Source organism: Crocodylus porosus, unplaced genomic scaffold (assembly GCF_001723895.1).
Source record: "Crocodylus porosus isolate Cpor-Errol unplaced genomic scaffold, CroPor_comp1, whole genome shotgun sequence".
Lineage (NCBI taxonomy): Eukaryota > Metazoa > Chordata > Crocodylia > Crocodylidae > Crocodylus > Crocodylus porosus.
In genome coordinates this window covers 20061126-20073918 of record NW_017728925.1, presented here as the reverse complement: position 1 = coordinate 20073918, position 12793 = coordinate 20061126, and the positions used below count along the sequence as shown (strand labels likewise).

Genomic DNA, 12793 nt, shown 5'->3' with positions numbered 1-12793 from the left:
CTGGGGGAGTCCCTGTTCCCCCAAGCACTGCCAGGAGTGACCAGGAATAGCGGTCACAAGCTGGCAGAGGGCAGGTTTAGGTTAGATATCAGGAGGCGCTACTTCACGGTCAGGGCGGCTAGGGTCTGGAACCAGCTTCCAAGAAGTGGTGTAGGCCCCTACCCTGGGGGTGTTTAAGAGGAGGTTAGATGTACACCTTGCCGGGGTCGTTTGACACCAGTACTCTTTCCTGCCATGGCAGGGGGTCGGACGAGATGATCTGCTCAGGTCCCTTCCGACCCTACAAACTATGTTACACCACAGCCTTCACAAACTAGACCGGCTCATATGCAAAAGAAGCACTGACAGGTCTCTGAAGGGAAGTGAAGGTTTGACCATATGGGCAGAGGGCTACTGTTTTAAAGCCCATTCCCCAGCATGGTTCATTTTGTGCTGTGGCTGGTTTCAGCGAGGCATGCCCATAACTACTATGGCCATCTCCAGTCACAGCCCTAATGTCTACCAGTGTCAGACCAACACAGGAAGAATTTCTGAAGCTCCTCAGTGTTGAACCACTTGCAGATGCTATTACAAGGGTGATATGAATATCTACACTATCACGTACAAGCCAGTGAGAGTCATTATGGAAAACTGCCCTAGTTTCTGTGACTACTGATTTAAAAAAACCCCAGAGAACAAGGTAATAGGAAGCACAGATAAGAATTGGTAGTTTCCAAGAGCACTTGAAAGGGAAGTTAGATTTTCTTTTTTGCTTAGGATTACATTAGTTTTTAATCACCATAACAGCAAAAAAAGAAAGATGTATTTCCACGAGCAACAGTGATCCAAAATGCAAATACCTTTTACAATAAACACAGGTGTTTCTGACAAATCCTTTAGACTTTTTCCAAGATTTATCTTGGAGGTACCCTACAGATTTTAAATGAGTGCTAATGTCTTTCACAGGAAAATTATTTTGAATATAATCCTTGGGGAAATACTTCTGATAAAATGTCAAACTATATCAAATATTTGATACCAATCTATGAACACTTTTATTAAGTAATAAACCTTAGAGACCCGACATACCTATTTGGTAATACATTACAGGAAGAGCAAGAAAAATAAATGCATTTACAGTTACATTATTAAAATTCTGAATTAGTGAGTCATTTTTACATTACAGTATTAAGGTCTATATTAAATTCGTACTGTCTTAAGTCTTTCCAATAAGGAAAAGACTAAGGAAAAACTTCTTCACAGTTCGTGACACCAGACCCTGGAATAGACTGCCAGCAGGGGCGGTGCAGGCACCTGCCCTGGAGACCTTCAGAAGGAGACTGGATGCTCAATGTGCTGCGGTTATTTGACCCCTGCAGTCTTTCCTCCCCAGAGCAGAGGCTGGACCCAATGATCACCCAAGGTCTCTTCCAGCCCTAAACTTCTGTGAATACTGTTTCATCTAACTGTCATTTTAGTTATTTAAACAGTGTGAACTTATTTCAGTGACTGAAAAGAGCTGTTAGGATTACAACTTCTGTGTGCACAAAACTGCATTTAGGCTTATTTTTCAGCACTTACATTTATTGCATTTTTCATATTACTCCAAATGATATATTGTTACTCAACACAGAACATATAGAAAATAAAATTAACTACTTTTCCTTCCAAAATAAACTGTGGAGAAAGACACACAAAAATTCAGATTAGACCCAGCAGGGAAAAGATTGTTAAACAGTGACTATAAAAATACAGTACAACAGAATTAGAAATATTATGCCTATAATACAATTACCCATCATAGCTTCTGTCTTTATACCTGAACGGTTTTAACAAAGTACCTCTAATGTATATAGTATAAAACTCATAATTATTAAATAAACACATCTCTGAAATAACGTATACATTTTCTGGGGGAGACACAAATCATTATTTACTTTAATTGAAACAGATAATTCACCTGGAATTTACACAACCCAAGGCAGGTCTCTCATAAAATGGGAGCAGTAAACTGAAGGTACCAGTCAGACTCATGTTTAGACTACAGTGGATTACACCTTATCCTGTGGTGAGATCTAAATTTATCTCAAAGAAGAGTTAAAATTATAGCCCAAGCTTTCTTACAAAAGGGAATTACTTGAAAATAAAATAAACAAGAACATATTACCTGTAATTTGTTCCGTTCTGAAGGAAGAGGTTTTGAAATTGTAATGTCGAAGAAAACCAAGTTAATTGTTTAAAGGAAGGGTTTTACAGCAGGGATCAGCGATGTTTTGGGCCAAGTGCAAAACAACTGGTAAGCTGGACTTGGCGTGCCAGGGCTGGATGGTGGAGGATCTGTGAGGGGCCTGATCCCTGTCGTGGCAATGCAGCCCTGGCCTCTTCCCTGCTATGCTCCCCGAGGTGTGCGTGCAGCCGCTGCTGCCATGGAACTGGACTGGGGCTGCAGAGCCCGGTGCAGCCAGTTGCAGCCTCCAAGCTTCCTGGCACTGGGCAGCTGCTGCTGGTTGTGGAGCCCAGGCTGCTTGCAGCAGGGCTTGCAGCCTCCTGGTCTCCTGGTACAGGCAGCCTGGGCGCCACGACCAGCAGCAGCTGCCCAGATCCTGAGCTGGCTGTGGCATGCCAAGCAAAACGGCCTCGCATCCCACGCTCTGGCGTGCGTGCCGGGGGCCGACCCGTTTTACAGGATTCAGGAGGACAAGGTTCTGGAACACTGGTCACCTCTGAGCCTCCTGGTGCAATAGCTAAGCCATGACACACACTAGACTTGTACAGCTGTCCAATTGCCTTCCAATACCCAAAGGGTGACCAGGACCATACCAGTTGACAGAAGCAGTTACTGGTTACACTAGCCATGATGCTACATTGCAGCTGATGCAGCTGCTAAAAAAACATTGCTATGAGAGAAATCTCATGAAAAAGAAGACTAAAAGAAAGTCAATCTTTTCTGTCCGTGGGATTTAGCAGAACAAAAGAAGCTCTTATAAATAACGCTTTTGAAGTCAGTGGTGTCTCATAGCGGGTACACAGGGGGTGCACGTGTGTGACGGCCAGAACTAGAGGGATTAATAAGCAATAAATATGTGCTTCTTGGAGGTATTTGGTATTTTGCCTAACAGGTAATATTAGCTAATATAAAGCTTGTAAATTCGTAACCTGCAAATGTAACTTCTCTGTCATAAGTTTAACAAAAATGATAAAACTAACTGTTTGTATTAATTGTGGAACTGACTGGGCCCCAAAGGTGGAGCAGTAGCTGCAAGATTAGCTGACCTAACAGGCTGTGCTTAGGGTTCAGCCTTGACAGTAAAAACTGGATCCAACCGCCTGGCACACCCAACACATTCCAGGAAAGCATATTCAGAGAAACCTAAAAGGGGATGGGGCTTAGGTGGAGTAATGTCAATTTCAAACCTAAAGATGCTGCGTTGAAATTTGCTTAATGTATAAACCCGAGTCTGGGTAGTAACCTTTTATGATAATTGTTAACACCTTTCAATCCCATAGGGTAACAGCTATAGGGCAAGATTGTGAGTGGCTCTAAATTAGCATAAGACTAGGTATAAAAAGTGCATGCGTCAGGTTACCAGCAGGAAGGAGGGAACAGAACAGGCATTGCTGTTCCAAGCCCGGACCCCGGACTCCCGGTGTGAGTGAGGATCGGATCCTGATCAAGGGACCTTCCCCAGTAATCCCTCTGACAGCGTTGATCGGGGATGCCTGACTTCACTGGAATCACTTGGCGCACGCCTGGCATCGAGGAACTACCGATAAGTTGCCAACCCATGTCTGTCTGTCTGTTGTTTTGAACAGCCCAGTGGCTGATACCCTCACAGCGCCCAGTTGTCCTGCGACAGAAGCGATCCATCTATCTGTTATTATTTACTATTAGCTCTTTACTACCGCATTAGCTGCTTATCGCATTGATCTTTCTGTTAACTGTTGTGTGTGTAAGCTATAATAAATTTGCCTTTGCTTCACTCCCAACTTTGCCTCCTCGATCTGAAACTGAACCGAGCAGCCCAGTGGCTGTTACCCTCACAGTGCCCAGTTGGCCTGTGATAGAATTGATACACCCACAGTGCCCAGCTGGTCTGCATCACACATGCATCCCCTGAGAGCACCGGTGCACCCCCTAACAGGCTGCGCTTGCTGCTTAGGTGACGGGCAGAGGGGAGCACTGGTGCCCCCCCTGCGAGCACTGGCCAGGGAGTGGGAGCACTGTGGCCTCTTTGCAATCAGCCATGGGGGCCTCTGAGTAGACAGACTTCTAATGAACAGCCTTTTATCCTGCAGCCATTTCCCTTGATGTTCATAATTTTGTTAAATCTACAATAAAGCAGAGTCTGCAATATCCAGAAAGACAGACAGTGCTGTATGCAGTCCTGCTGATCACAAGGTCAGGGTAATACTTTACTTTGCTGCTGCATCAAATCAATGCCCCCATATATCAGTTCAGGGAATTGTGCTGTCAGAAGGGCTGTTTCTTGGATGGGAATGGAGTCTTCCTCCTTCAAGCTCCTTTTGTAAGATTGGGGCAAAAAGTACAGTATCATGATCAAGGCTAGGGACAAACATAACACATAAACCAGTTTAAGTGATCAGAAATTGGTTTAAACCTGGAACAAAACAGCTGTTCAGTGCACATAAATCAGCTTGAAAATGGCTGAAACTGGTTTGAGGTAAACCTGGTTGAGGTTTCAGACTTAAATTATTTGCGTCAAACTGGTTTATGCAATGTCTGTCCCAGACCCCTTCCTGGTTTAAGTTAAACCAGACTCCCCCAGCATCCAGGCGTGCTCTCTGGGCTGGATAGAGCTGTCTGCTCCACAGCAGAGCTGGCTCCTCCCCTCTGCTCCTGGCTGCATCTCTGACAGAGTCTGCAAGCATCTGCCTGGCTTCCCCCTCCTTCCCCACTCCCCTCACCACTTCCTGTTAAGCAGGGATTTCCCCGTTCCCTCTGCCTTACACAGACACCTCTCAGCATTAGTTAGCAGCCTGCATGCCGACTATAGTCTGTGCTGTGGGAGACAGGACAAAGGCAGAGAAGACTGCGTCCACTTAGGGCTATTTGGAACTAATCAACAGGTAGCTGGTAAGTCCCTCCAGTCCTTCTGTGGAAAAAGTGGTTTAAGAAGAGCTTGAACTAATGGAGAGAAGCTTTTGTTTTCTTTATTTTATTAATGGGCTGATAAACACTGTATTATCAACTCCCCGCTGGGCTGCTGGGGGGCATGGGACAAGGGACCCCTCCCTAATCAGAGCATCCTGCTGGGGCCTGGCCATGCCCTGCTTCAGGTCAGCATTGTAGAAGGGAAGAGAGGGCTGCGTTAGTGCCCCTTGGCGTCTAGCATGAGCCACTGCAGGCATGTACCTGCATTTCTGGGATCTCAGTGTAGTTACAAACTGGTTCAGCCTCGCCAGGTTAGATGAATCTGCAAAGATTGAATCAATTAAGGTTCAGGCTTTTTGACTGTCTAGCCCTAGCCCAAATGGCAGTTTACACAGCAGGGACATAAAAGTCAAGTAGAAGGCAGGGTAGTTTTACATCTTATAGACTAGCCAAAGTGGATCTATATCTAGGACTAGCTTTTGTGAGCTGTAGCTCACATCAGATGCTGTGGAAAAATGTGCAGAAAGCAGAGTATAGAGAGAGAGAAATTAGAATGCAAAAGACAAGTGTGGGGGAGAGGGGCAATGCTGGGAGAGAGAGAGAAGCAGACAAACATTAGGAGGGGCAGGCTGAAGTGCTCTGGGTCAGAATACAGGGGGGTCGTGGGGAAAGGGACTTAATGGTGGGGGCCTACTACAGACCACCCAACCAAAGGGAAGAGCTGGACCGCAAATTCATGGGTCAGCTTGCGGAGGCACTTAAGGCAAGGGATGTAGTTGTCACGGGTGATCTAAACTACCCGGACATCTGCTGGGAAGAGCAGTCAGCCAGGTCTGACCGCTCATGTAGGTTCCTTGCTGAGATACAGGACCTCCATCTAACCCAGGTGGTGCACAGCCCCACCAGGGGAAATGCCTTGTTGGACTTGGTGCTGGCCACAGGCAATGACTTGGTGAGGGGGCTGCAGGTGCTCAACCACTTGGGCGACAGCGATCATCGCCTGCTGGGATTCACCATCCAGTGCAGGGTGTCAAGGGCCTGCAGCAAAGCAGTAGCCCTTGACTTCAAGAGGGCCGACTTCAATGAGTTGAGGAGATTGGTAGGAGAGGCACTGGGGTCCTGGAGGTAGGAGAACAGGGTATCCAAGATGAGTAGTCGTTCCTTAAGGAGACAATCCTCTGAGCCCAAGGGGTGACAATCCCAATGCAAGTCAAAGGGGGCAAGAGTGTTCAAAAGCCCCCATGACTCACTAAAGGCATTCAGGAGCACCTAAAAGCCAAAAAGGAGGTGTACACCCAGTGGAAGGGAAGGGCTTTCACCAAAGAGGAGTATACCTCCATCACTCACGTCTATAAGGGGGGCTGTTAGGAAAGCTAAGGCAGATACAGAATTAGAGCTAGTGTCAAGGATCAAGGACAACAAAATGTCCTTTTTTAAATACATAGGGAGTATGAAGAAGGGCCCAGGTAATGTGGGGCCCCTGCAGGATATGCTTGGCAATCTGGTGGTTGCACCAGAGGAAAAGACAGACCTTTTTAACAATTTCTTTGCCTCCATTTTTTTGTGCAGGGACCGGGACTCCCCCACTGGGATTCAGGATGGACCCAGGAGAGACTCCGCCAGGCCTAGGGTCAGGGAGGACGAGGTTAGGGAACTTCTGGAGGGGTTGGACATGTTTAAATCAGCAGGTCCAGATGCTCTCCACCAAAAGGTGTTGAGGGAAGTGGCAGGGGTCATTGCGGGACCCCTGGCACAGCTTTACAAGCATTCGTGGTGCTCTGGTGTGGTGCCAGATGACTGGAAGGCCAATGTGGTCCCCATTTTCAAAAAAGGGAGGAGGAAGGACCCAGGCAGCTATAAGCCCACTAGTCTTACTTTGATCCTGGGGAAGCTCTTTAAGAAGATTATCCAGGAGCGCATCTGGGTAGGACCGGCAGGGTGGACAATGCTCAGGGACAACCAACATGAGTTCATTAGGGGCAGGTCCTGTCAGACCAACCTGGTTGCCTTTTATGATCAGGTCACAACATCCTTGGATGTAGGTGTCACGGTGGACGCAGTCTTTCTGGACTTTAGGAAGGCCTTTGACACTGTCTCTCACCCCGTTCTCATTAAAAAGCTAGGGGACTGTGGCACTGATGCCTACAGAGTCAGATGGGTCACTAACTGGCTGGAGGGCCACACCCGGAGAGTGGTGGTGGATGGGTCATTTTCACCCTGGAGGGATGTGGGCAGCGGGGTCCCCCAGGGCTCGGTCCTCGGGCCCGCGCTGTTCAACATCTTCATCAGTGACATGGACGAGGGGGTGAAAAGCACCCTGTTCAAATTCAATGACAACACCAAGATCTGGGGCAAGTGGGCACGCTAGAAGGGAGGGACAGGATACAGCTGGACCTGGACAGGTTACTGGGGTGGGTGGATGAGAACAGGATGGGATTCAACACTGACAAGTGCAAGGTGCTGCACCTGGGGAGGAAGAACCAGCACCATACCTACAGGTTGGGGAACTCCCTTCTTGTCAGTACAGAGCCAGAAAAGGATCTCGGAGTCACCACTGATGCCAAGATGAACATGGGCCGGCAGTGTGGGGATGCCGTCAGGAAGGCCAACCGCACCTTGTCGTGCATCCACAGATGCATCTCAAGCAGAACCAAGGAGGTGATCCTCCCCCTCTATGCGGCACTGGTCAGGCCGCAGCTGGAGGACTGCGTCCAGTTCTGGGCGCCGCACTTCAGAAGGAACGTGGACAGCATGGAGAGGGTCCAGAGGAGGCCACTCACATGATCAAGGGGCAGCAGGGCAGGCCCTACGAGGGGAGGCGACAGGACCTGAACCTCTTCAGCCTCCACAAGAGAAGGCTGAGAGGAGACCTGGTGGCCATTTACAAACTTACCAGGGGGAACCAGAATTTTCCATTCAAATCTATTTTTTAAAGTTTGCTGGCTGAGACCAGCCACCCTCAGGTCAGCAACAGAGCCTCCAGGGAGGTTAAAGCACTCTGCCGCAGGCTCGGCATCTCGCCGCTGCTGATGGCAGAGCGATGTTCAGTCGTTCTGCAGTACAGGGATCATCCAGTCTGCCAGTGCCGACAGCAGAGGGGAACTGCAAGCGGGTGATGGCGCCTATGACGTGGGTGGAGTTGTAAGTGAATGAAGCACAGCTGCAGGAAGCAGGCAAGCCCCTGGCAGAACACTTTAACCTCCTGGATACTCTGTTGCTGACCTCATACAGCAGCCTGAACTGTTTAAACTGAACTGCTTTAAATGCATACCTTCAGTTAAACCATCACTACTTAGTGAAGAAAAATACATCCCCGCCTCAAGCAAATCAGAATTGCTTGAATCCAGGTAAGGACATTTCAGTGGAAGGACTGAGAGAGACTGGTAGCAGGAGCATGAGCGTGTTCCTAGGAGTTAGCCAGAGAGGGGCACTAAGCACTCAAAGGTTTTCTAACACCACCTTGTATCCGAGTCATCGAATGTGAGACAGAGGAAAGGGTGTAACTTGAATGCAGGGATATTAATTCCCCTTTTAAGACCTGCAGTACAGGATGCAAAGTAGGCGTAGCTGAACACTACGAAGTACAAGAGAACTCAACTTTGTGTCTTTAACGTAAGTAATTCACCTGACAAAGTTCAATAGTTATATTTGTCCTGATGAGGATTTCACAAGTCGTATCTGAATTTGATACTTATAATTGTCAATGGATAAACTTATAATGTGCTCGGTACAATTTCAGTCAGATTTTTCCAGTATAATTCCTAAAAAAATCCATAGAACCAGGCTTACCTAGTAAGAATACTACTCTGAAGATTGAAGTGAAAATGCCCAAGGCAATTTCCGAAGAACATGTAGAACAAATGCTAGTACAATCTGTAAACCGGTGAAAAAGGCAAAGAACTTGGGTCTAGGGGCTGTATTTCTCAGTAAGCAGATCCCGGGGTATAGTTTTGCATACCAGCAGCTGTGCTATCTCAGCTAACGGAAACGGAAGATACCCATGAGAAAAATGTGACAATTAAAGAGAAAAAAGTGTTAACATAACAATGTTTTCCTATAAGGTCAACCATTCTTTACCTATTAAATAATTCTTATTAAATTAATAGAAACCATAACTTGAATACAATTTTAATTTTTATAAATACCTCTTGCCCATAAACACAATGCCTGTCTAACAGAAATCCTGAAATGTCTGCTGGCTGAGCTAACAACTCAGAGATTACATGACAAAGAACCTAGCTCTTGTTATGAGGCTAAATGTACAGTATAAAGCACAACCATTGCTTTCCATGTTTGAAGTTAAACACACAATAAACTATCTTTAAAGTGTACAGATTAAATTTACACAAGCCTATTCAGGCAACAAATCTGCTACAGAAATGGATGATTTAAAAGACAAAAAAAATCTTATTTTATTTCTGTTCTAATTCAATCAATTTATAATAGCATATTACAATGCCCAAAGAAAGCAACTACTGAACCATACAATTACCATCATCCTTATACTCTGCAAAAATCTACTACTGCTAAACTGGGGAGACCGCCTTTGTAGCTTTAGCACGTCTTCTTCTTTACAAACATAGAGCAATGCTTAGCAAGATGCCATAAGGAAAACTGACAAACCCGCGGTGTGCTGTGCTTTTGGTTTCTCTAGAGCAGAAGGAATGACTATCCAGAAAAGTTATGATAAAGACTCAAAAATATTTTTGTGCCACACTTACACTGCTGGGTGCTTTTACCATCAGTAGGATTTCTTCTTGACTCATTTTCTACATGGCCAATTATTCCTTAACTTGTTTGCTGTTTTATAAAAGGGGCCTTAGTACTTACAAATACAACTCCTGCATAAGTAGTCCTTTGAGGATGTTTTCAATGGCTTTTGAAGATGAGCCCTGGTAGCCTGAAGTCAGGTGGAAGGCAGGGTCAAGTTGCACCTTATAGAGTAACTAAGGTAAATTTGTCTGCCTTTCTTAATGGCTTCCTGTTTGCTATTTTATAACGTAATACTAACTATATGTACATATTTGTATTGCTGCAAAACTGTCAAAAACTGAGCAAACAGGTGCTCTGCATAGAGCCAGAGCCAGGGTAAGGGAGGGCCAGGGTATAGGGAGGAGATGGGGGCTGGGCAGATAAAGATGGGGGGAAGGGTGAGCAGAGGGGATGCACTGCGGGGGCAGATGTTGGAGGGGCAGCAGGGACAAGGTGTGGGGGGTGGCTGCTGGGCTCCTGCACCTGCCCTGGGCCCTGCTTTCCCACTGCAGTGCTTAGGGAGGAGCCCCCAGTAGTATAAGACCAGCGACACAGACGGACAGTTGTAACAAATATTCCATGTGCAGCATCTAGCTCTTAGGAGTGACTTGGCCCCGGGACACTTATGGGTCCTCCACTGCCCAGCGCCTCTGGGAGGCACCAACAAGAGCTCCCAAGGCAAAGCCCTAGGATGCCGCTCCTCAGCAGGCAGGAGCAGGAGCAGTGCTGGCAGCAGTGGGACCCAACATGCAGCCACCCCCCTTGCCTCCTGCTGCTGGGCAGGGATGCATGTGCAGCACCCAGCATGAAGGTGGTGCAGCCGGCCTGGCCCCAGGCTCCAGCAGCCACGTAGGGGGACAGGCTGAGCTGCGGTGCTGCTCTGACCCTGGGGGTCATGGCAACCACTCCAGGCAGCACCGCAGGGGAGGCCACCTGGGTGCCTCTGCAATGGGAAGGGAACAGGGCATTATCTGTGAGCAGGGCTGGGCTTAGCCCTCGAGGTCTCAGTCCTGGGGTACCACTGCAAAGGGCTCGTGCAGCCGTGCGCCATGAAACAAGCTTCTGCGAGAGGTGGCAGGGCCACGTGGCTCTTCCTCTCAGGAGTGAGGGCGGGAGGCAGTGGCTGTCCAGGGAGGGGGTTTCTGGGCACAGGCGGAGCAGTCCTGGAGGCAGTAGATGTGAGATGTGGTTTATTTGGCCGTCCTGCCCTCCTGATGGAAACACAGCCAGCCTGCGGGGGGGAGGCAGTGCTGCGGCCTGCGCAGCACACCTGCAGCCAGGATGCAGCTACACAGCGTCATTGAAGCAAACCTGGCATCCTGCTCCTGCCTCCCCGGAGAGCTCCTCCATGCCAGCTCTGGACCAGCGTGAGCAGAGCACACTCTCAGCCTCTCCTGTGCAAGCCGGTGTGTTATTCTCTGCACACAAGTCATTAGGCTCAAGAGAGCATCAAGAGACGAGCCTGAGGCTGTGGCTGTAGTCCAATGGTTGGATCACTTGCCTGCACCAGGGGAGGGAGTTCTGTGTCCTGGCCAAGCCTCCCAGGCTGTTCCTGCATTTCATCCGATGACGGTTTCATATACAGTACAGGAAGTTCCACCCTCACATGTTCAAAAAGAATCACGTAAAAGCAGGGGGAGAAAAACCCACATATGAGTTTGAAATAGGAACCACCAATAATAACATTCAGAGGACGGCACAACCTTTTCATCCTTTGAAAGTCCAACGAATATGCAGTAATAATCACAGTTGAGACATCTGCCGAGAGTTAACTCTTTATTACAACACTACCATACAAGGCACTTTTTCTTGTGATGTCTCAGCTCATTCTTACACTGAAGTCTCTTCTGCAGAAAATCATTCTTTATTATTCTTTCCAGTATATTACTCGGGAGGACCTAACACTTCTTAAGTGCTACTGCCATCACCTTATGCCAGTCTTTCAGCATCTATTATGGCTTCAACATTGTTTTTAAAATACCACTTTTATGTAACACCTTATTAACATTAGTAAGCAAAGATTCATTGTATCTCCAGAGTGTTGCATCTCTTATCAGGTTTACCTTTGGCACATCTGATTCATAGGGGTCCCTGCAATGAAATGTTATGGCAATATCGCTGGACACTGCCAAACTGCTGCCATACATCTTTAGAACAGAGTGGACTGAAGTCTGAATCACCTTCCTTGGATCAACTATCATTTTCCTAGGGTTGAATCTATCTTTCCTGTTGGCTTTTCTGTAGATATGCTGCAGGATGTTCACTCCAGGCACAGCACCCCACAACGAAGTGTCGATCTTGCCCGTGGAGGTGGCAGTGAACACGGCATTGGGGAAGATGTGATTCTCAAAGAGGAAAACACCAGTGTCTGGATTCTGCTCCTGAAGACTCCTCATCATGGTTTTCCAATCCAGGTGCTTTGCGGGCAGAATAATTTCATCGATATCATTGAGCAGCACAAACCTGCTCCGGTACATGTTGCGATACACACAGTCATTGAGAGCGGTGATTTGTCCGTAGTAACCAATGTGCGTCCCGTCCTTCGGGAAACGCCAGTGAGGAGACACCTTGAGGTGGGAGGTGATTGGCCAGGGAACGACCTCGACGGTTCCTTCTGCAATATAAAAGGCCAGGACGCTCTCCATCAGGGGGCTGCAGCTGTTCTTGTAGATCATCACTCTCTGGGCGCCAAGAATTTTGTACATCTCCACGCTCTGTATAAATTGTAAGACATTGTTGTAGTTTCCAAACATGGTTGAGATGCACACGGTGAAGTCAGCAGAAAAGGACTCAGCTTTGCGGTTCTTTATTTCAAATCTGGGCAGCTGCTCAATATTTCCATTAGGGAATGAGTGAATCGACACATAGCTCGGCTCACAGGTGGGGGGCTCTGCACAGAGCAGGTCCGCTGCACCGTAAGGGAAGTCAAATCGATCCGAGTGGACATCA

At 47.5% G+C, this 12793-nt stretch overlaps 2 protein-coding genes across 2 annotated transcripts in view; both read right to left on the bottom strand.

The window, feature by feature from the left end:
- The window catches only part of LOC109314093, a 30075-nt gene that overhangs the window by 5521 nt on the left and 11761 nt on the right, over positions 1-12793 (bottom strand). The gene's annotated exons all lie outside the window — the stretch shown is intronic.
- Positions 10842-12792, bottom strand: LOC109314143 (glycosyltransferase family 92 protein F13G3.3-like; the record flags this gene model as incomplete). The annotated part of the gene is made up of 1 exon (XM_019541130.1): positions 10842-12792. A coding segment is annotated over one exon (996 nt), but the record flags the coding sequence as incomplete, so codon positions are not given.